The 23429-nt window shown below is 54.3% G+C and overlaps 1 protein-coding gene across 8 annotated transcripts; it reads left to right on the plus strand.

Annotated features, from left to right (window-relative positions):
• The first annotated feature begins 640 nt into the window (after positions 1–640).
• On the plus strand, positions 641–23417 carry SEPTIN4 (septin 4). Of its 8 annotated transcripts, XM_059996954.1 has the most exons (14): positions 641–2135; positions 2771–2815; positions 4025–4032; positions 16986–17279; positions 17623–17716; positions 18147–18233; positions 18737–18860; positions 21554–21688; positions 21802–21919; positions 22008–22109; positions 22307–22403; positions 22497–22659; positions 22819–22918; positions 23190–23417. In XM_059996954.1, exons 1-14 carry the CDS (start codon positions 641–643, stop codon positions 23247–23249), a joined length of 2922 nt encoding a protein of 973 aa, XP_059852937.1. In that variant the 3' UTR covers positions 23250–23417. The 8 variants fall into 8 exon arrangements, with proteins under 8 accessions (XP_059852937.1, XP_059852940.1, XP_059852942.1 ...); XM_059996957.1 differs by lacking the exons at positions 641–2135; positions 2771–2815; positions 4025–4032 and adding exons at positions 11930–12053; positions 12445–12521; XM_059996959.1 differs by lacking the exons at positions 641–2135; positions 2771–2815; positions 4025–4032; positions 16986–17279 and adding exons at positions 11930–12053; positions 12445–12521.
• The last annotated feature ends 12 nt before the right edge of the window (positions 23418–23429 follow it).

The following is a 23429-nucleotide window of genomic DNA, read 5'->3' on the forward strand; positions in this document are numbered from 1 at the left end:
AATGTGTGAGAATTTAGGATTTGAGCAACCCGGCTTTTCACCCCAGGACCAACCAAATCACCCATGAAACCTGTAAAAAGCTGGAGTTCTATTTTTTTGCCTTATATATAGTGCAGTTCCAAACCAAATCGGGACAATTTTGTACCTTGCACCTTATTAAAACTGGGGCTACACAGCGTGATTGATTTGAGTAGCCTTGCCTTAGTAGCATGTTCAGGCTGATTCCTTCTCTCTGGATGAGTCTCTGGGAATTCCTAGAACCTGGGGAGAGTAAGGGAGGATCTACAGCCTTCGTTATACACACCAGGGAATCCTTGTTTTGCTGAGAACTTGGTCAAAGCTTTGGTGGTGTCAGCTCCAAAGACAAATCCACAGTTTCCTTGCAGTTACTACGTCAGAGTCTCTGAAGAGTTGTGGCTGTATCCCAGAATATTTCCTAGGAGGCTCCTTCCTTTATGACATCACCAGGCAGGTAGCTAAGGGGACTATTGGAGACACTTGGAGAGCAACAGCCACCTTTGTGGGAGTGCAGGAACAGCAGGTTTTAAAACTGAGGGTAAATATTCAGGCTTCATCAGGACCCTGAATACAAGCCAGCCGTTAAAATATGGGCTCTACCCACAGAGGCTCAATCTATCCTATGGTCAAGACAAATAAAGGTGGGTCCAAGGTCGCAGTTTCAGCACAGAAAGGGGCCGAGGTTACTAACACAACCCCTCAGCGAGGACACGAATACGATCTTGCCTCAAGCCAGCGGCGTGGCACGGCCTCCATGATCCCTTCAGCCCATCGAAGATCAGAAGCTGGGCATTCCACCATTCCCCACTTAGCCTCAGAGTACCCTGGATCTATCACCCCCCACTCAGGGCCAGGCCTCTCCGGAGCACCCAGCTGTCGAACCGAGATCCGATCAAAATCTGAAGCATACCGCCATGCCGTCCAGATCCAGCAGAATGTTAGTACATCCAGAGAGCAAGCAGCTAGAAGATGGGGTGAGAGCAAACCAGGGCGTGATATCAATAATCGCTACTCATTAATTCCAGAGGCCAAATCCTCTCGCCGGTTGAGTTTTGTCAACCAGAAGGACAACTTCACAATCTTAGAAGAAGACCCACCCTCCAAGGTCCAGTACCCACAAGGGGTCAGAGTTCCCCATAGGTCTTTGGTTTATCCAAAGGATGAAGCAGTCCAAACTGAACCCACTCGAAAGAGTTTGACTGCTGCTAATATCAGATCTCCAAGGAGACCCTCTAGCCCGGAACGCAGCGGCAGCCGCATCTGTACAGTCTCTCGACCGACCCAGAGACGGACCCCTGGCCAAGAATCTGAAATGGGCTGTCAAAACTCAATTTACACAGACCCTAAGGCCTTGCATACAAGTATGAACTTGGAATCATCCCTCAGACTCTCCTTCCTTAAAGATTTGGATGGTGGACGCAAAGTTTCTATGCTCCCAGAGCCTGAGTCTATCCGCAAGCATTCTGTCTACACTGAAACCAAGTCCTTCCCAAAGGTCTTAATATCATCAGAAGTGGAGCCCAACGTGAAGTCCTCAATCCGAGGAGACAGTGAGGGTGGCCACAAGGTCACCATCTCCCCCGGGGGACAGTCAGCTTCCCGTGTGACATCTCGAGCCATGTCTGAGAGCCCCTGCAAATCTTCCACGTTTGTCACTCCAGAGCCCATCTATAAGCAGCATACCACAAGACCCTCAAAAAGTAATTATGTGTCCTCAGGACCCACACTTAGGCATCCAGAGCCCTCTGGAAAGCCCTCTGTCCATGCAGAACTGGAACTGACCCCTCGGCCCTTACCCCCTCGGTCCTTACCGAGATATGGGCCAGACTCCTCATGGTGGGCCTTACTCAACCCTGAAGTTGAAATGCCCCAAAGCCAGCCAATAACACTTGATTCCGAGCCTAAGTCCCCTTCTTCCGTAGACCCTTCAATGTCCTTTTTTGAAATGGAATCAAGCCCTTTCTGTGAGGATCTCATGTCCCCGAGAGGGAAGCCAAGTCCATCACCACCACCATCACCAAAGGAGTCTCCAAGCCCGGAACCGCTGAGGGAAGTGTCACAGGTCCGCAAGCACACCTCCAAACAACCCATTCAAAGGTTTAGTGCTTTCTTCTTGGGTATGTGAAGAAGCAGACTACCCAGGTGCAGCCCCAATTTAGTGAGGTGGGATGCTGGGGTGGGCAAGAAGTTCTCCCTCTGCATTCTGGGCCTCAGAGCTGCCCTCCTTTCAGAGCCAAAGTTAGACCCCTCCTTGAGCCCATTGCTCCATTCCTTCTCCACCAGCTTCTCTGAGCTCCAAGCTAATGACATCGATGACGATGCTTGGGCCAGAGTCAGGCATTGACTCTTCCAGGCAACGCTGCTTAGCCTTTCAATGGAAGGTAGTAGAGAGTGGTTTGCAGGGTGGGAAGCTACTTCCCGAGAGTGAAGATAAAGAACTGAGCTGGTAAAGAGAATAGGGTCCTCAGGTAAATATTCTGGCCACAAAGTGGGCCATAAATGAGCTGGGACTTAGACTTCCAAGGGGGGAGAGGCATTAACAGTGGCACAAAGAGAGGGTGGGGAAAAAGGGAGAGGGAGGGTGGGAATGTGATATTTAGTCTCAGGCTGGAGGATCTTCTCGGAGACATCAAGGGCTGAGGGCACCTTTGTGTGGAGAAACGTGGAGCTAGAAAGGGAGATGTTAAGCAGTGAGGGGAGGGGGCGTATCCCACAGAGAGAAAAAAAGAGCAAAAATCTCTGTTACTTTCAGATGTCTCTGAGGAAATGTACAATCGTGTCATCTGGTGGCTAAAAGGTCTGTGCTTTTCCCTCCTGTGGGTCCACTCTGGGGGGCTGGGAGGCAGGAGGACAGTTGGGAGGGTGGCTCTGTATCCGCAGAGCCAGATCTGTTAGGATGGCCCGTGCTGGGATTCTGACTTGAAGGGGCAGAGGAACGTCTCATCTTGCCTAAAATTCTACCATTAGAGTCATTCCTTTGGGACTTGGAAACTTTTTTCATTCTCAAGAGTCTCCTTTTAATGGGAAGGAGTCACTTTTGGAATGGAGAACGATTTAAGCCCATGGCCTTTCAGATTAGCTGGTCTTTACCTACCATGTGATAAAAAGCAAACATCAAAAGCCCCGTTAACACAAGTGACCTGCTTCATGGTCTCAATCAGGGCTAACTCCAAACTTATTCAGGTTGAGGGGGTATCCCCACGTGTGTCTCTGCTTCCTCAGAACCCTCTTCAAGCCCCCATCCCAGGATCTGGGAGGTACTTATTGGCTGCCGCCCTGGCAGGCTCTCCAGGGATGTCTAGGTGAGGATATCAGTGGGTCCTGCAGCCAGCCAACTTGAGAATCCCCAGGGTCTGACCCCCCTCCCCCCACACTCACTTTGTGCTCTTGACCTCTCTGATAGGAGGGAAGGTGGGAACCAGTCCTAATACAGAGCATCTTAGTGGCAAGGAATTCCTGCTTCAAGCGTTATGGACCAAAACATGCTCCAGCCCTATGAGCACAAGAGAGGCCAGGGCTCTAGATGAGGACGTTCCTAGAGAGGAGAGAGCCCTGGGAATGCAGTCCAGTCCCCACCAGCAGTCCTGCCCCTCAGAGGGAGCAAAGATCCATAAAGGAGAGGTTTTTAGAATTTTATTATTGGGTTTGAGCCCTGTGTCCACTATTTTCTGACTGTGACCTTGGGTAAGTTATTTTACCTCTCCAATCATTAGTTTCCCCATCTGTTATTAGGAACAATGGCTTCCTCTTAAGGTTCCTGCAAGGACTCACCAAGCTATTACACGTAAAGCACTTAGCATGGTGCCTGGCAACAGTGAGCACACAGTAAATGCTAGCCATTGTTATTTGGGCCACTTTGGACTAGGAAGGGATTTGGGCCAGGTTGTGCCCAAGTTCACTGGACATCTTTAGTAAAATTCTCTTTTTCCCCTCCTGTTGGCACTCTCTGAGTTCCATTTGCTGACCCCCTGGGAATGCCTGGCTTCTACTCTCTCCATTATGACAGATGAGGAGGTAAGAACGCCCCTGGGAAGCTACTTCCCATCTTTCCGTGCTCCCCCTTATCCAGGTGCCTCTCTTACCCTTTAATGGAAGCAGATGTGAAAGGAGACAGACAGAGGTGCTCCCTATGGTTGGGCAGGTTGTTCACTGCACAAGGGCACCTGGCAGAGAAGCAGGGGCTGAAATCTAGCCTGTGTTCCACTTGCCAAGCTGTGCACCTGTGGGGCTGCATCTCCCCAGAGGGGCATTTACATGAAGGTACCAGAGCTAGTTGCAACGCTGGAGAGAAGGAGTAGAGACCTTTTGGCAAACGATGAATCCTGCCAAGTGCTCTGTGGGAAGGCTGTCTGGGAAGCCATAGGCTGGACCCATCCCGCTTGGCTCTCCCCTCTCCAGCCTAGGGCACTCCAGAAAGGGGACATTTTTCTGGGTTACACACTATTTGAGTCCTCAACTTGGAAAGGCACAAGGTGAACTCTGCTCTCGGCAGCCCTGTGTCCTGAATTTGGCAAAGCGTGTCCTGATTTCACAGTGCGTTGTTCCTATAAGTACTTTCATTCTTCTTGGTCCATGTTTGATAAGATAGTCCAAGCTCTTTTGCCTTTGTTCTTTGTCTTGCCATATCTCTCCCTTACCCAAAGTCCAGCATGGCCTCTAATGGACTAGCCCAGGATGGACAGTTGACTACAGGTGCAAAAGACAAATGAGATGTGCGTGTGGCAGGGGACAACAGCCAGAACAGCTGCGGGGGATGTGCCAGAAATGTGGCTGCCACCCCCTCTGCCATGGCTGCTTGGCTAGCCCTGGGCCCTGGGCTCAGCTGTGGGTGGGAGCAGCTACTTTTAGAGATTATCTCCATGCAAGACAGTAAATCCTTCTCTCCTTCCTGCCTTTCTCTCTTCCTTCCTTTCTCCTTTTCTCCCTTCCTTCCATAAACAGTTTTTATTCAGATGCTTAGCACTCTGCTAGGCACTATTGAGGAAACCATTGAAGCCTCGCACACACGTTCTTTGGCCTTGAGAAACTTACCATCTGGATGGGGAGATAAGACATATGGGCAGGAAACATTGAAACAACAATATGAAATAGTCCGTGCTCAAATGTTCAAATGAATACAACAGACTGAATAAGTGCCCTTGGAGGGTCTTAGGAGAGAGGGAGTCAGCAGGGACTTTGCGGGGAGGCGGTCAGGTTACCCACTCCTTCCCAAAGCCGGCGGGGGGGGGGATATCTTAACAGCCAGCCTCTTGTTCACCCCTTGATGCAAACCTATACCTTTGGGAAGGGATTAGTATTTCCCCTCATTCAGGATGTGATGCTTTTGACAGAGCAAGTTCCTCCCTGTTTTCCTCCAGCTTGCCCTCTTTCTTTATGCATCTTGTTTTAGTTTAGGAAGTCAAAAGCCTTGGCAGCAGGACGGCTCCTTCTCAAAATAGCTCTTATCCTGTCTCGATAATTGCAGCTCTCCAGCCTGTTCAGCAGCAGAGCTGCTCCCCAGAAGCTGGGAAGAGAAGACTCCCAGGCAGCGGGGCCTGCTGGTCTTCTCTGGATCTCTGGAAGTGGGTGGCATGGAGGTGGGCCCGGTACTCTCCTCACAGGGTGTGCAAGAGCTAGGCCTTCCTCAGACTGCTCCCTAGGCTGCATGGCCCACAGGCAGTCCCAGGATGAAGACTCTGTGGTGCTGGTGTCCAAGGCTTCTGGTTCCTCTCATCTAGGAATGGTTGACTGTGGAGTCTGGTCCAGATTCCATTCCCGGCAGGAATTCTCTGGTGGCCCAGCCATGGCGCCTGGCTCGTGGATGGCAGCCTGTTTGTTGCTGAGCTCCACAAGCCCTTCTGGGTCCACAGCTGGGGATGCAGCGTGATTCAGCCTCCTCCCAGGCGGCCCCTCAAGACCTTTTTGTCTAAGGAGCAGGGTAGACAGATGCTTCTCATCCTTGGTTTGGGACATTAGGGACTGGAGTCTTCCCGGAGGAGGTTATGCTGGACTGAGGGAAACATTCCTGGTGGGTTTTTTTTTGGTACCAGAACTAGCAGAAGCTCAATAGGAAGGTCCTGAGGGTGCCCTCTGCGGTCAGCGGGGGCTGTCTTCTCACACAACCCTGGGGAATTCCCTGGAATAAAGCAGCTCTTGTTGGGAGGGGCTGCCCTGGTCCCAAGATCCTGTGTCCTCAAGGCACCTAACCTACTCACCCTTAGATGTGCTGTCAGGGGACAAGGTGGTTTACTCCCTGCTCTATCAATTATGCAAGGAATCAACTCTGGAAAACAGGCCAGGAACAAGAGGAGGCTGTTTCAGTGATACCTAAGGCACGCTTCAGTATCCTAAGGGTGACATGTCATTTGTCCCTGGGGATGGGACGGCCAGCCTCCTCTTGGCTCCTGAGTCACAGGGAAGTTTTGCTCAGGTAGACTAACTTGGCAAGGAAGGACCCGGAGCCTAGGAGCAGCACAGGGAGGCTCCGCATTCCTGGGGATGTTAACAGGATCCTAGGATATGGGCTGTCTGGCGGGAACCCCAGAATAATTTTCCTACCCCCTCATTTTCTCTTGCTTTGTACAGAGGCTCATAGTTGAAAGGGAAGGGGGTTGTTGAAAGGATGGAGCAGAGCTGCTGAAAATGGGGCAGGGCACCTTGGGAGGCTTTTCATAGCAGCCTGACCCTCGCTACCCCGCTGCTTTTCCTGTCAGATGGTACCTTGTTCACTGCAGCTATCGTGGGCAGTCAAGCCCAGAGCAGGATGGGAGGCTGGAGACCTCTGGCCCAGACTTGCTATTTTGGGCACAGGCTAGGTTGACCAACTCATCAGGGTTTGCCCTGGGTGCTCCTGACTTTAACATTGAAAGTCTTGCATCCTGGGAACTCCCTGAGTCCTGAGCAAACCGGGACAGTTGGTCACCCTAGGACAGGTGGTGTGGTATGCCTCAGCAAGAGCCTCTGGAAGCACAGGGCAGGGGAGTAATGTCCTACCTCCACCGGGAGACCTGGGCAGATTGCTCCCTCTGTCCGTGCAATGAGGGCAGGAAAATGCTATGCCTTCCTCCCGAGCTTGATGGCAGAATCCCTTCACTTTTTTGTTCTGCTCAGCATGAGCACACATAGGGAAGAACCAGCCACATCCATTTTGGACTTTCTAGTGTATTTCCAGAAGCTACTTGGTTCCCTGCCTGGAACCCATCTCCAACATTACACATTTCTATCAGAGTAGTTCGGTGCTGTTTAAAGTGGTGGGTTTTTCAGGTAAGAAGAGAGACAGTGGGCCTGAGTAGACTGGGCAGCTTGGCCTCAGAGGGCAGGTGCATACTCAGATGAGAAAGAAAATCTGTAATGCAGAAGCCATCTGACAGCTGCTCAGCCAGAGGAAGGCTGTCCTGAGTGACAGAAATGATCATGTCCCTTCACCCTCCTCTGCTCAGCTGCCTTTGGCCCAGCTGCCACGAGGGGAGAAGCAAGAGACAGCTGCACCTTGGGGGCTGAATGCAGGCCTGGAGGAGGACAGAATGCAAGGCAGCTCCTGAGGGAAGCTCAGATGCTGACACTGTAGATGGGAGGACTGGGTCAGCCAGTCATTTCCTTGGCACACCTACCACCGGCAAAGTCATCTAGCTCCAGGGCTCTCAACAGTGGCTGTGTTGGGGAATTGGGTTCAATAAGTCTGAGACCAAGACCTGTTTTCTAGAGATAGAGTGGTGTCTAGCTGGAGAAGCTGACTCCACAGTTGGTGGCAGCATGGTCATTCCAATGTCACTTTAGACTAAGTCTTCTCTCCCATCCCTCTACACCCATTACACATGCACATGCTCATTCTTCGGAGGGAAGGCATTTGAAATAGTCGCAGTTGACAGTTGCTAGTTTGGTGTTGATCATTTCGGTGTTAGCTGAGATAATAGCTGCCATTCATTTTAGTGATTATACCTGCACTAAGTGTATCGCCTTAGTGAATCTTCACAGCAAACCTATGAGGTGGACTTTTTCTCCCTATTTCACAGATAAAGACACCGAGGCCCAGGGCTTGCTCATCAGTGCCTGGAGCGCTCTAGGGAGCATCTTGCCCCAGGGGTTCATGGGTGGTGTATAAACTCTTTTTCTGTAGTCACATATTCCTGGGAGATAACTTCCTGATATTTCAGTAGCACCGTTAGATATCAAGAGTTGTGAGAGGAAAGGTTGTAGTAGGGGTAACATCTGGGTCTCTGCCTTTGAACTGAGAGGCTGGGAGGTCAGCGTGAGCTGGTAAACAGCCAGAATGAAGGGCAGGTTATGGGTCAGCGAAGCCCATAGCCTCAAGGCTTGTCTGTACTCCAGAATCAGAGTGGAAACTAAGCAATGATTCCTCTTGGTCAATCCATATCGATCAGACATCTCTTGGGGGCAGAGGCCTGATCACCCAGGCAGACATCGCGTGACATATTCACTGAGTTGAAGTGAGTAGAGGTTAAAATAGAAAACATACTCCCCATCCTTGAGGGGCTTGTGGTTAATTTGGAGAGAAAAGTATACAGATGGATCACTTGGAAGGAAGTGAATATCAAAGGACAAACAAAGTCCAGGGCAACGAGTCAGCGAAGCTTCCAGCATGGAGGCCCTTGGAGGGTCAACACCAGGGGGAGACAGACTTTGGCTCAGGTGGTGGTAACTCACCACCCAAAGATTGAAGGGCAGCTGTTAGAGCCAATGAGTTTTTAGCCATGGAAGATATTCGAGCAGAGGCTGGAAGGTCAAGGGAGGGGGACTTGAAGGGAGTCAGACACACAGGAGTTAGTGGTATTAGGAGGTGTGTAAGTCCCTTCCATCCCTGAGCCTCCTGTGCCCTGTCCTGCCGCAGAGAGGATGTTGGAAGGGCCCTCTGGCTGGCTTCTATCACCCTGCTGGCTCTGGAACTGTCCCTTGCTGCGGCCGTTCAGCAGGTGCCAGGAAACACTGTGTTCCCTGACCTTGCTGCCCACATCTCGTGCCTGCCCCAGGATCATGGGACACTGGGGAGCAACAAGGGAAGGAGTGAGGCTTAGGGTATTTTGGTTTCTTACCTCTGCACAGACCTTGCCGGACAGACTGGCTAAGGTTTCCTTGAAAGACACAAGCCAGTGATAGATAGACGTTTGGCTCCACCAGGGCTCTCTGACTGTATCATCACTGACTCAACACCTCTGGGGCAGGGGCACTATTAGTTCTTGCACCACTTAAGGGAAACTGCTACCGAGAGGCAAATGTGGCCTTTGCTAGTCAGGCAGATCTGAAGTCCTGATTTCCGGTGGTAATTACTCTTTATTCTTGACTTTGGACCTGGGCCCTGGCTTGGCCCAAGTGCAGCATCCTTGTTTGCCATCACTGTGCCATATACCCTTCACCCATGCGCGGGCAGGAAAGATCCAGTGGAGGGGCGGCCAGGAGGTTTTCCGTAAAGACCATATTAGCCTGATCTAAGTAGAGGGGGCCCAGGACAGCAGACTGGGGCCGTGGTTGCTGATATGAGTTTCCCAGAAGAATCATCCTCTGTGCAAGGTGTGTGGCGACTCTCCAGACGCTTGGCTTGAATACCCGACCCCAGCAGTGCCCCGGAAATTGTACCCTAGTCAAGGACATCAATGCCTGGTGGGATGTTGAATTTCTTTCTTCCTTCCTTCCTTCCTTCCTTCCTTCCTTCCTTCCTTCCTTCCTTCCTTCCTTTTCTGCCTGCATGGCTTGCAGGATCTCAGTTCCCCAACCAGGGACTGAACCCAGGCCCCAGCAGTGAAAGCCTGGAATCCTAACCACTAGGCCACCAGGGAACTCCTGGGATGTTGAATTTCAAGAGAGAACAAGAGCTCCAAGAGCTGAGGGGCACTGAAGTAAGGTTGGCCAGACAACCTGCTGGCTGGTGGTGGCACAGAGCACACAGTGATCAGCCCTATATCTCAGCCCTGCTTCTGACCAAGTGTCAGACTCTACCTGTCCCAATACAGAACATGAGAGCTGGAGTTGAGGGTAGAACAATCCTCTCTCTCAACGGGGGAAACAGAAGCACAGGGAGGGGAAGGGACTTTCAGGCAGTGAGATTGTTGCCAGAGCTGGCATAGGCACTTACTCCCGGGCCAAGTTCTCACAGAGACCCCTGAATTGCTACAGGGCTAGCATGCGGGGCTGTATAGGTAGTGACCCAGAGTCTACCTTAGGCTTTTATTTTGCCCAGCCCATGCTTCAGGTTGGGCCTGTGACCATGAAGACCATGAGTTCCATGGTCCCTTCCTCTTTTGGGGCCTCACTTCCTTCAAAGCAAGCTGGCACCAACATGCCTTAGGAAACACAGGGCTCTCTGGGGTCTGGGCAGCAGGTGCCAGAGCAGAGCTGGGATTCCAGCTGCAGCTGAGGATGAGCTGCTAGCTGAGATGTGTTTGTGTCTACACTTGAGCAGCAGCCAGAACTGGGGGAAGGAGGGACATTATGATTGTGGAAAATAAGCCTTTGTGATAGGGCCTGTCTTCCTTGACATAGGCTTTCTCCCTTGGGCCCAGCACTCACAGTCCAGGCCTTGCAGACTGAAGCATCCAAGAGGTATTCTTTTTTTTTTTTTTTAATTTATTTATTTGTTATTTATTTTGGCTGCAGTGGGTCTTAGTTGTGGCACACAGGAACTTTGTTGCGGAATGCGGATTTCTTAGTTGCAGCATGTGGGCTTCTTAGTTGCGGCATGCGAACTCTTAGTTGCAGCATGCATGCGGGATCTAGTTCCCCAACCAGGGATCGAACCCGGGCTCCCTGCACTTCTTTAAGCAATGACACCCCTTCTATCCTCCAGCCCACCATTGCCAAATATTCAATAGCAGTCCCATGTTTTCTGAACCTGATCTCACCTGTGGTACCCAGGCCCCCTCCCTCTCTCTGCCGAGTTTTGACAGATCCCAACCAAGACCACTGGGTCACGGATCACACTGAAATAGTGTAGGCAGGCCTCTAGCACTTCTACCAATAGAGGGAGCGGGCCATGCCTGTGGCCTCAGTTTTGTCTAAAAGGTATTCAAGCCAGTCAGTCTGCCCTGGAAGAGGACTCTTGGAAGTCAGGGAGGGGCATGCTGCTGGAAACTTCCACAGAAGCCTGACCAGCTCAGACCTGTATTAGCTCAGGAAATCCCCACCAACTCCCCACCCCCTAAGCATCTATGTTCTCCTAGCTGCTGCTGACCCTTCTGAGCCTCTAATGCCTCTAAAGCTGCTGGGGATTCTGTTCCCACAGCATCTCACCTGCTTGCCCAGCATGGCCTCTCCTGAGGCCCCCACCGCCTTCCACAGCCACAGGCAAGGCTTCACTTCCCCGGAAAGGCCACTCAGCCTCTCCCTTCCATTCTTCCAACAGATGATCCGGGATAACTTATGCAGCAAATCCTCTTTAATCTTTAATGTAGGCTCTTGCACGAAGGGAACCTCCTGTCTCTTCCTCACAGCTTGGCTGGAGGTGGAGATTGTCTGACATTCCACCTTAGGAGGTGTACAGACGGTATGGACAATCAGTAACTTGGACATCAGCTGGGTTCAATTCCCACAAACCTTGTGGACTCTCCGGGGTAACTGATCGTTTCTCCCCAACCTGTGAGGCAAACCCCCCTCTCCTTCCAAAGGTTTCTTCTCCTGGGGACACCAGGTGGGCCCTTCCTTTTTCTTTGGGGACTGGCTCAAGCCCCCACGGTGCTGCGCTGCCTGGGCAGGCCACTCTTTAGGGCCTGAGTGAGGAAGAGCCAAGTGACCAGAGAAGCCCTGTCCCGAACGCCTCTCCGCACTCTGTCTCCGGGGGTCGAGAGCTGCAAAGCCCCACGGCGGGCCGGCCACCCCTTGCCCAGCCTGCGCCGGCTCCCCGCGCCGCGGAGGTGCAGGCCCCGCCCCGGGGCCGCCCCGCCCCGCCCCCCGCCGCCGGGCCCCGCCGCCGGGCCCCGCCCCCGGCCGGTCCGCTCTCTGGGCGGCGGGCGGGGGCAGGCGGTGTGGTGAGGTCGGCACGCAGCTCCGGCCGCGGGTCGCTCGGGCGCTGTCCAGGCGGAGCCGGCCCGGCCCGGGCTGCAGCCATGGTAAGGCTGGCGGGCGCGGGGCGGGGCCGGGCGCGCAGGGCCCGCCGCTCCCGGGCGGCTTCGCCGAGACCCGCGGCGCCGCAGTCCAGGCTGTGCGGGGCGGGAGGCGCTGTCGCCTGCCGCGGGCACAGGCAGGCTGGCGGACGGCGCTGCGTCGCTGCTCCCAAGTTTCTTCTTCTGATGCGAGCAGACACGGAGTGGGCCCCGGCCACCGGGGTGCTGCCCCGTTCTTAGACGGAGGGGTGGGTCCGTGCTGGGTGGGGAGGAGGCGCCGGCGGAGACGCGCTGGTGGGCTGGGGTGAGTGAGTCAGGCAGGGGCGGAGGTGAGGGTCCCCACCCTTGTCTAGGTCAGCTGTTACCTGGGTGACTCTTCCTCGCCCACCTACCCTAGGCTCAGGGACCAGCACCAACTTCCTTGGAAAACACACAGGAGGCCCGCAAACATTGCCTGCCTCGCCAAGAGGGATGGTGAGACGCTTGGGCCCTCCCTTCCCACAGCACCATCTGCCCAGGGACCTCAGAGAGAGGGAGGCCCAGCCACCATCCTACCCCGTGGAATCAGCTATATCCCTCTGCCTCTGAGACAGGAACCATGGGGAATCTTCCTCCTGCTGCATCCTCCCCCCTCCCCCCAAACCAGGTCCCTCTGCAGTGATGGAGGGTGGAGGGAACTCATTCCTGCCACCTGCCTGTGGTGGGAGGAGAAACAGTAACCCCAGCCAACCACCCTGAAGACCCCCCAGGTAGGAAGTTTTGATGTTTGGCCGTGAGGGTGTAAGCTCTTTTCCTGCCATCATTGCCAGAGCCTGCCACAAGCACATTATGCTGAGTGTCAGGGCCTCCAGGCCCTATGCCAGCTTCTCCTCCCAGTCTGGAAGCCCCCTAGCCTTTGCCCTCTGCATTGGGAAGCACAGGCTGTTTACAGCAGGAGGAGATCCGTGACCAGCCTGTGGGGCAGGATGTTGGCTGTGGGCAGCCTCCAGAGAGGAACTCCCCGGGCCCTGTGGAATCAGAAGCTTCCAGGTCTAGAAAGGCCAGGCTTTTGGGCTCTTCTCTCTCAAGCTGTGTCCAGGCCGAGGCCCAAGTCTTGGCCAGGAAGTCTTGGTGACACTGTGACCTTCCCCAAAGGGGGGTTTCCTGGGAGAGGCCAAGTGGTGCCTGCCTTTATCCCTGCTCCCATCCTTCTCCTCACATGGGGACGGACAGACTGATTGTACCAGGGGTGGAAGCCTGGGGGAGCACTGATTGTTCTTAGTGCCAAGTGTCCCTAGTGCAGGGGCCGAGAGGGGCTTTTTCTGCCACACACTAAGTTCAGTTCAGCTGAGGTCTCGGTGCTTCAGCTTGGCTGAGGCCACCCTGTTCCTCTGTATTTAAAGGCACCCTGTCAGCACCAGAGTCCTCAGCCTCAGGCCCCTGCCTCAAGCCAGCCCAGTCCTTAAGCTGAGGGGTTCATGTCAAGCCAGACTTCTCTATGAGGGTCACTTTGTGAAAGGAGATCAGGCATCCAGCTGCTTCAGAGATCAGTGGGGAGAGCTCCCCAGCCCAGGAGCCCCAGGGGTTTTGAATTGGCATGCAAAAAGAAGGACTTGGCTAACATGAATAACCATCCTGTGACTTGAGATGTACCTTCTCTCCCCAGGTTCAAAGCAGCTTGAGGTATCTGTCATCTGGGAGTGCTTTCTTTCCCCAGCCTTCCTGGGAGGCAAGGAAGTGCCATTCACAATTGGACATTAGGGCCCTGAAATTAAGATACTATTCAAAATCACAAAGGGTATTTCTAGCCAAACCAGAAACACTGGCCTCCTGACTCCTAGTCAAGTGCTCCATCTGCTCCCAGTTAGGTCCCTCAGTTTGTCTCCCACCTAATCGGCAACTTGGAAGCCTCTGGGATCCCAGCCTCTCCTTGACCTGAACTCATGCCCCTCAGAGACCAAGTGTTAGCAGCTCCCCTGCTGACTCTCTGAAAGTGATGGGGTGATGAAAGTGATACAGGTCCCCATGAGTCAGAGGTCAGGTATCCTAGGATGGAAGGAATCCCTGCAGCAAAGGCCTCTCTGTGGCTGGGACTCTCTGCAGGGAAATCTAGGGGCGGATTTCTGAAGGCAGTGCGGTTCTCCACTGAGAGAACACAGAGGGACACTGGGAAGAAAAGTGGGGCCATTCCTAAGAGCACATAACACCCAGGGGATTATAGGACACCCCACACTACTTCAGCACTGCTTGAAGTTAAGGTGAAAGAGATTGGAATCCTTTGGGACTGGAGTCTCCTGGGTAGCTGTCCCACGTACTGATGGACCAGGTCACCTTGGGGACAGGTGTCAACCCTCTGACAGGCCTCAGTGTCCTTGGGGGTTACAGGAGAGGCCAAGTGGATCGAGAGCCTGTGTTGCAGACAGACTTGGGAGGCTGGTGCTGTGCCCATCGGGGTAGGCAGCGGGCAGGCATCACGGAGCAGCCAATCAGAGCAGGAGGGGACTGCAGAAAAAACGAGTGATCCTGCTGCAGCTGAGCTGTCCTTGGAGGGTGGGAGCCACGGGAAGGGAGGAGGAGGGGTTGGGGAAGGACATTCCACAGGCTTTTTTGGCCCCTGACAGACACAGGGGGGTCAGAGAGAAAGGGAAAGGAGCAAGTCAGGACGCTGGATTCCAACAAGAGCATCGAGACCAGGCTGTTTCTGTGTGTGAGGAACTTTTCTTGGGAGATAAAATTAGACCTAGAGCTTGCTGACAGGGAGTCTGAAGCGTGGGACATGGACCGTTCACTGGGATGGCAAGGCAGTTCTGTCCCTGAGGACAGAACTGAAGCTGGGGTAAGGTGCTGCTCTGGGAGATGGGTGGACCCGCCCTGTCTTCCCCCTGCATTGTCTGGGATTGGGGCTGAAAGTCAGAAAATGACTTGGTCACTGGCGGAGCCGGGGGCAGGGAAGGACAGACAGGAGGTGAGGCCCCTCGTGTCCTAACTCCTTGTCTAGAGCCCCTGTGGGCCCCTCCGTGCTGATGAGCAGCTCCCTGGCATGGAGAGTGGTACTGGGTTCCTGGCGACTCTACTTGAAGATTGCAAGGGCTGGGGGTCTCCATCAGTGCCTTCCTTTCTCCCTTCCTTGCAGCCCCGCCGCTCAGTGCCCCTGGGGAAACCAGGCGGAGTGCAGTCCTCTCTCTCCCACCCTCAGCCTGACCCCCAGACCGACTGCTGCGTCACTGTGGGGTTGTGCAGAGGGGCAGGGTTTCCCCGAATTCCCCAGACTCTTCAGCTGCCACCCCCAGCCCCATCCCTTCTCTGTTGCCATATAATTAATCGTCCAGGCTGGGACACTTTGCAGAGTGAAAAGGGGCAGTTATGCCAGAACAACAAACATAAACTGGGATGTGTGGTCACCCCACCGGCCCCCACAAATACTGTGGGTAAGAAAAAGCCTGTTGGATCAGGCTTGCCTCAGGACTGTCTCTTCTGGCCACTTGGCCCCTACCTGCTGTTTCCAGTTTCCGTCTAAAGGCCCCTTTTCCTGTCTAGGCAGGCCCTGGAGACTACGGCTATAAGCAGGTATGGGGACTTGAGAGGCGACTGCCTGGAAGTAGCTCCTAGGGGACTTTCCCCTCTAGCCTCCCCCTCTAGTCCCTTCCCTCTGCATAAACCTGGCGGCATGACTGCATCCCTCAGTTCTTCCCTTTGTTAAAACGAGGGCCTGCAGGAAGACCACGGCCGTGTTATCTCCCCTCACCCTGGCTGGGACTCCACCGTGGTCTGGGGTAGCCCCCGCTGGCTTGGCTGATTCCCAGAGGGTGAGTCAGCCTGTGAAGCCGGCCCTTGTCCGTTGTCTGGGGGAGGCACGTGGGTTTTGTGAGGCCGAGCTGAGCCCAGCACCGCCAGGCACTCCGCAAAGGGGGCTGGCCCCAAAGGAGAGAGAGGAAGCTTTAGGGTCTGGAGCTGAGGGTCAGAGTGGCAGGGGGCAGTGACCTGCCTTCCCAGCTGGAGATGGAGTGGAGCAGGTCTCCACAGAGGAGCCAGCCCCTCGCTGCCTACCACCCGTGCGGTTCACAGTTGAGACCAGACCCCCTCCCGCACTGCAGGCTAAAGCCTATCTCTGGGCACAGGGGCAAGGGGCAGCTGCGGGTGCTTCCCCCTATACGTCCCTCACAGTTGGGGGCTGTCAGAAGTGTCCTGCCGTCCTCCCTCACCTGGTCCCTCCCAGCTCCCCTTCACCCACACTCAGCATCCACTGGCAGGTTTCCCCTTCGCTCCTGGGGCCCAGGCTCAGGCTCTGTGTGGCTCAGTGTCTGGAATAAGGGGGGTCAGGTCAGCTGTACTGAGTTCTGGGCAGTGAGTCCTGGGGAGTGAGCACCTCCAGTAGAATCCGCACCTCAGTCCCAGAGCTCAGCGCCTGCAGTGACGGGAGGCGAAGAGACCCTTGATTTGCCTGGGGCTGGGAGCTCCCTTCTCCCCTCCCTCGCTCCCTCCTGCCCCTACCCCATTCTGGCTGTCTGCACTCTCCTTGAGCCCTGAGCCACAGTCTCCTCTCGGCTCTGATGCCTCTGTCCGCTCCCGCTCGTTCATCCTGACTTCCTGGCCTTTGGGGCAGTCCCTGGTCCTGGCTTGGAAGGGCAGCCTCAACAAGCGCCCTGCTGAGAGGGACCATTGGGACTGGGGCTACTCAGTTCCCAAACTGGAGCAGTTTGCAAGGGCTCTGGGGGCTGCCCAGGGCTGCTGCTGGACCCCAGGGCCTTTCCTGACGTCTTGGACCCTTGCACCAGGGAGGCATGTGAGCAGTTGCGGGAGGGATGGTGAGCGCTTCCTCTGGCTTGGCCGCCTGTGCAGTTTCTGTCCCTTGTAACCATAAGTGCTTTCCTTTCTCCCTCTCGCCTTCTCCTGTCTTCCTCCTTCATTCTTCCCTTCCTGCCACCTGCCCGCCTACCTCCCCCCACCCCGAACCCTCAGATCAAGCGCTTTCTGGAGGACGCGGATGATGCAGAACTGAACAAGTTCGTGAAGGATTTCCCAGGAAGCGAGACCTACCACCAACCAGAGGCCAAGACCTGGGTGTCCAGGCCCCAAATCCTGGAGCCGAGGCCCCAGGCCTCGGACCTCTGCCAGGATGACCTGGAGTTCAGACCCCCTTCGTGGCCCCAGCCCTCTGACAGCCAGCAGTACATCTCTGCCTCAGCCCCTCTCAGCCCCTCAGCCCGGCCCCGCAGCCCGTGGGGCAAGCTCGATCCCTATGACTCCTCTGAGGTAGAGCGTCCAGCCCTGCCTTTGCCTCTCAGTGGGCTGGTGCAGGAGGACCCAGGGAGGGAGGAGAGGGAGCCCGAGCGTGTGTGTGCGTGCACGTGTGTGTGTGTGCGTGCGCACGCACGTGCGTGCTGAGCTGGAGCCCCTCTCTGTCCTGTGTTGGCCCCAACTCTGTGGTGTCACCCCCCAGGTATGTTGGAAACTGACAATACCAGCAGGGACGGGAGCCCAGCTGGTAGACCCAGGTGGGGCCTCAAAGGAGGCTGACTCTGCTCTTTAAGGCTGGCGTTGGGTCCTGGGGTTCTTCTGCCTATACCCTGATGCACTCTGCCTTCTCGTCCACTAGGATGACAAGGAGTATGTGGGCTTTGCGACCCTTCCCAATCAAGTCCACCGAAAATCCGTGAAGAAAGGCTTTGACTTTACCCTCATGGTGGCAGGTAGAGCAGGGGTGGGGCAGGGCAGGGCTGGGCAAGAGGTGTCTCAAGTGGGGATGGTCTATATGTGGGGAGTGGGCATGGGTAGGGCAGGAGAAAGCCAGGGGCTGTGCCTTTTTGCAAAATAGCTGGGAGACGCGGGTGGCCAAAAGTATGTATATGTTGCAGGAGAGGGGGTGGTGACAAGGTACAAAGAATATTTAACCCTCAGCTTTCTAGTGGTTGCCTTTCTCTGTGTGACCTTGGGCAATCTCTTATCCTCTCTGGGCCTCATCCAAATGAGAAGGCTGGACGAGCTCTTCCAGCTCTGCTGTAGTCTCTTCCCAATTAGATGAGAGAGCGGCTGTCCCCGCAACCCCGCCACCTTGGTCCGGCGGGGTTGCCTCTTGGTTACAGATCTGATTTGGTGCCTCTGTCCTCTCTCCCCTGTCAGGAGAATCTGGTCTGGGGAAATCCACTCTCATCAATAGCCTCTTCCTCACTGATCTGTACCGGGACCGGAAACTCCTCAGTGCTGAAGGTGAGGAAAGGAGAGGAGCATGGAGACAGGCAGGCAGAGCTGACTTGGGAAATCGAACTGACTGCAGGCTCTGAGGGATGGGACCTTCCCCAGCACGCAGGAAGCCATGGCTTCCTAGAGAGACTGCTGGCATCTCTCTGTAGGCCTGTTTGGCCTGGAAGCCCACCAGCCGACTCCCTAAAGATTTGGGTGCCGAAGCAGGGCAGGGACCAGAGTCCTGCTCTTGGAGTGAGTCTCTGACCCCCAAAGGATTCCAGGAATCCGAGAAAAGAGCCGGGAGCAGAGAAGAGGCTGGGGCCAGAGCCAACAGCCACCGGCATTTCCTGTGTTGGGAAATGTGCTCCTTGCTGGTTCCCAGAGAACAGGCCCCCAGGCAGCCCCCGGGGGCGGGAAGGGGGGCAGTGTGGGTGAGGCAGTCTGGGCAGCACTGGCTGGGGTGGGTGGTATGTCCTGACTAGGCAGGCCCTTGCCCTTGCCCTGGCCTCAGTTTCCCCCTTCTCCAGAGCGGATCATGCAAACAGTGGAGATCACTAAACATGCAGTGGACATAGAAGAGAAGGGTGTGAAGCTGCGGCTCACCATTGTGGACACACCGGGTTTTGGGGATGCGGTCAACAACACAGAGTGGTATGTCTGACCAAGCACAGCCCCTGCCCCGACCCCCACCAACTCCGTACACACACACGGGGGCACACATAGGCTCAGACACACCCACAATTGTCAAGAAGAAGGGGTTTGTGCCCTCGAGCGTGCCACTGCCCTTTACCGGACAGCTGTCTCTGTAAAGTGAGAGGGAAGGCCTTGGAACAGATGATCTCTAATGTTCCGTTGATTTGACCCACAATTCTAGAATGGGGTTGAGGACACAGATAGGAAAGAAGAGCCTCAAAAAAGCAAACACATGTGAAAACGTGTAGCACAGTGCCTGACACATAGTAGGTGGTCAGTAGTTGTCACCCTCCCTCCTTCCATTCCTTTCACCAGCAACATTTTAGGTGTTACAAGCAAGTTATGAAAGACGTGAGAGTGCGTGGAGGGAGGGGTGAGGGGAGAAATAAGAGGCAAAGGGAGAGCATGGGTGGAACTTTGTTTAAACTCCTGGGACCCTCTAGGCCACCTGCCAAAATAAAAGGTGGCTTACCAGCCCCACCGCAATCATCCCTGACATTTTTTTCAGGAACTAGAAGGATGCTTAGATAATGGTCAGTCAGACAGACCTGAGTAGATGAGGAGGAGAATGGGTGATAAGGACAGGAGAAATGGTGATGCCTTTGATGAGGGAGTTAGGCAGGGTGGTGCTGAGACACCTAGACTGAGAGTTCAGATCTTGATGCAGCATTTAGGAACTGCGTGATCTTGAGCAAATGACCACATTCCCATTTCTTCAACTGAAAAATGCTGGCCTTACCACCTCACCCAGTTGATCTGAAAATCAACCCAGAAAGATGCATGTGAATATGCATTAAAAACATACAGTTTTGGGCTTCCCTGGTGGCGCAGTGGTTGAGAGTCCACCTGCCGATACAGGGGACACGGGTTCGTGCCCCGGTCCGGGAAGATCCCACATGCCGCGGAGCGGCTGGGCCCGTGAGCCATGGCCGCTGAGCCTGCGCGTCCGGAGCCTGTGCTCCACAACGGGAGAGGCCACAGCAGTGAGAGGCCCGCGTACCACAAAAACAACAACAACAAAAAAGCATACAGTTTTTACAGGGCTGTGTACATTATACTCATGAATATTAAGATGATAATTTCAGGATCAGTGAAACATAAAAGTGTGGGGTCCCCTGTTCGAAATGATTAAGAATTTCAGCATGGCCACAGCAGAGAATAAACCAAACGTGGGCCTCTCTGAGCGCAGGGCCCCGCTATGACTGCACGGGTCACACGCCCAGGAAGCTGACCCTGGATAATTGCCTCACAGACTGATCAGACCCTTGCGGACCTTTCTGTGCTCTGAACCACTATCCCCTCCATTTGTGCTTGATCATCACAACATGTGACTTTCGGCTCAGCACATTGGTTCATCTTCAACTTCATGATCTAAGCCTTGAGGGGAGGGCCACTTCTTATATTCTTGCCACACACTGTGCTGGTACATGGTGCATGGTCTCTGTAAATAGTCCTGCTGGATTGAGGTGGTCTCCAGTCATCACCACCCTTCCGGATCGGGGACTACGTCTCAGCAAACTGGGCTCGCCCTGAAACTCGAGCCCCAACCAGCACCTGCCTCCTACTGTAGCAAGTATCATTCCCTCCTTCAATCAGTCTACTTACCCCCTCTTGCCTTTCATAATAATAATAATTTCACCTGCCTGGCACCTCACAGTTTGCAGGGCACCACCACGTGTTCTCATTTAGTGAAGCAGCAGATGAGGTGTCCAGCCTGTGCTGGACATTTTAAGGGATGCAGAACAAGTGTAAATAATCCTTGTCACTGGGAGGCTTACAGTCTAGTGGCAATGGGAGTGGGGGAGTGGGGGGCGCAGCAGGTCTCTAACGTGTGTCAATCAGGTAAAAACTTAGCTTAGTAAGTGGGTTGGGCACTGTGGTGGCAGACACACTGAACTAGGAGTCAGAAGGCCAGGGGCCTGAGTGGGTAGAGAGTTTGCTAGGTAAAGTGATCTGGATTAAGTCTCTTCGCAGCTCTGGATTTAGCTTCTTCACGTATAAAATGAGAATAATGATGCTCATAATGCCCACCCATCAGGGCACCTATCAGTGAGGAAGAAACTCAATAACAGAAGAGCAAGAGACTTGAGGTTGTTGAATATATATATATATATATATATATATATATATATATATATATATATATATATATAAAACCTCTGTGTGTGGTGACGGGAAGGGGAGAGCAGTGTGCATTGCTATAGTCACAGGACCCTTCACGGGAGAGATGGTTCTTGGATATGGCTTTGAAGGATGGAGTGGGCTTGGAGAGGTGGAGGAGAGGATGGAACCACACGAACAAAGGCTCTGAGGCTGAACTGCGAACCTGACTTAGGGCTGCCCTGGCCTCCAGTTGGTTTTCACCTGCCGGCACCTTGCTAGTCTTACTGCTTTGTTTGGTCACCTGGGCTCTTTTCCTTTCATCAAGCTAGTATTTATTGACCTCTGTCTGTGTGCTTAGTCTGATTTTCTGTCAGGATGTTTGAGATGCACCCCTGACCCGTCCGGGTACCTCCCTGATGATGTAATAAAGCAAGTCGGGGAATAGCAAAGTCTTGAAAAGACTGCTCAGGGCGTGGGCTCCTTGCAGGCCCAGAGCTCACTAGGCAGCCCTCACTTCCAGTTTCTCTGCTTGTCTGTCCCTGCCCCAGCTGGAAGCCTGTGGCAGAATACATCGACCAGCAGTTTGAGCAGTATTTCCGAGATGAGAGTGGCCTGAACCGCAAGAACATCCAAGACAACAGGGTGCACTGCTGCCTGTACTTCATCTCGCCCTTCGGCCACGGGTATGGTCTGAGCCTGAGGCTCCTGGCACCACCGCGTGTTGCCAAGGGAACAGGCCAAGAGCACCAGGGGCAGGGCTGCCACTAGCAGGTGGTCACAGTTTCCTGTTCCCCAGGCTCCGGCCACTGGATGTTGAATTTATGAAGGCCCTGCATCAGCGGGTCAACATCGTGCCTATCTTGGCAAAGGCGGACACACTGACACCTCCGGAAGTGGAGCGCAAGAAACGCAAAGTGAGGGAAGCTGGTGGGGGAGGGGAGCAGGTGGGCTTCTGGAAAGGATGGGGTCCCCAGAACGATGGGCCCCTCATGTGTTTGCCAGATCCGGGAGGAGATTGAGCACTTTGGAATCAAGGTCTACCAGTTCCCAGACTGTGACTCTGACGAGGATGAGGACTTCAAATTACAGGACCAAGCCCTAAAGGTGGGGCCACCCCAGGGCATCCCTTTCCCGTCTTGTTTCTTCTGGGCAGAAAAGAGAAGTAGAATTCTATATAAGGGTGGGCTATTGGGGTGGAAGAGGACCCTGGTTTCCTAGCATGAACCAGAGAAGATGAAGATAAAGGTGGAAAGGAACAGGTGAGAATGGCGGTGTTGACAGACACCCCTAACTTCTTCCAGGAAAGCATCCCATTTGCTGTAATTGGCAGCAACACTGTGGTAGAGGCCAGAGGGCGGCGAGTTCGGGGCCGGCTCTACCCCTGGGGCATTGTGGAAGGTAAAGCACTGAGCTTGTGACCAGGGTATCTCCTTGCCCTCAATGGTTCTCCTCTACCCATGCGGCTGGCTGACCCCTAGCCTTGCTGTGCAGTGGAAAACCCAGGGCACTGCGACTTTGTGAAGCTGCGGACAATGCTGGTGCGTACTCACATGCAGGACCTGAAGGACGTGACCCGGGAGACACATTATGAGAACTACCGGGCACAGTGCATCCAGAGCATGACCCGCCTGGTGGTGAAAGAACGGAATCGCAAGTATGGCCAAAGGCCAGGACAGAGCTGGCAGGGGTGGGGTTTGGGACACAGCCTTGGGTGAGACAAAGCCCTTCCTTTGTTCTATAGGCTCTGGGCTCAATCCAAGCGGGTGCTGGGGTCTCCCTAGCCTTACCAACCCCCCTTTCCCCTCCCCCTCAGCAAACTGACTCGAGAGAGTGGTACCGACTTCCCCATTCCTGCTGTCCCATCAGTGGCAGATCCAGAAACCGAGAGGCTGATCCGAGAGAAAGATGAGGAGGTGAGAGTTGGGTGGGGCAGTAGGGGTTGCCAGCCTGAGAGGACCCCTGCTTAATCACAACCCTCAGTATCTCTTGGTTTGGGAATAGGAATATCCCTGGCCCTGGTACATATCTGGATCCTGGATTGGTGGCTTAGTGGTTCTACCCAGAGACTCCATCACACCTCGGGGCTACCAAGGCCCTGGCTGAAGGGATTAGAGGTTGGGGGCACCTCTCTAAATCTATAGGACTCTCTGAAAGGCCCCACTTTGATTCATGTGCCTGTTCCAGCTGCGACGGATGCAGGAGATGCTGCACAAAATCCAAAGACAGATGAAGGAGACCCATTAGCTGGCTTTCAGCCTTGAATATTTAAACGCCGCCTCTTCGTCCTGCCTATGCCAGCCCCTCCCAGCACCAGCTCTGCTCAGGCCCCTGCAGCTACTGCCACTTCGCCTTACATCCCTGCTGCCTCCCCAGAGACTCAGAGGAAATAAAGTTTAACAAATCTGTAGGTGGCTTCTGGTGTCA

The sequence above is a fragment of the Delphinus delphis genome, chromosome 19, assembly GCF_949987515.2.
Source record: "Delphinus delphis chromosome 19, mDelDel1.2, whole genome shotgun sequence".
NCBI classification, from domain to species: domain Eukaryota; kingdom Metazoa; phylum Chordata; class Mammalia; order Artiodactyla; family Delphinidae; genus Delphinus; species Delphinus delphis.

What these genes read in the sequence shown, in the direction of transcription:
- SEPTIN4 (XM_059996954.1), top strand. Translation starts at nt 641, where the DNA reads ATGGTCAAGACAAATAAAGGTGGGTCCAAGGTCGCAGTTTCAGCACAG. An exon ending in GCGGTCAACAACACAGAGTG is followed by an intron (nt 18,861 to 21,553) that starts GTATGTCTGACC and finishes TCCCTGCCCCAG; the next exon opens with CTGGAAGCCTGTGGCAGAAT. An exon ending in ATCTCGCCCTTCGGCCACGG is followed by an intron (nt 21,689 to 21,801) that starts GTATGGTCTGAG and finishes CCTGTTCCCCAG; the next exon opens with GCTCCGGCCACTGGATGTTG.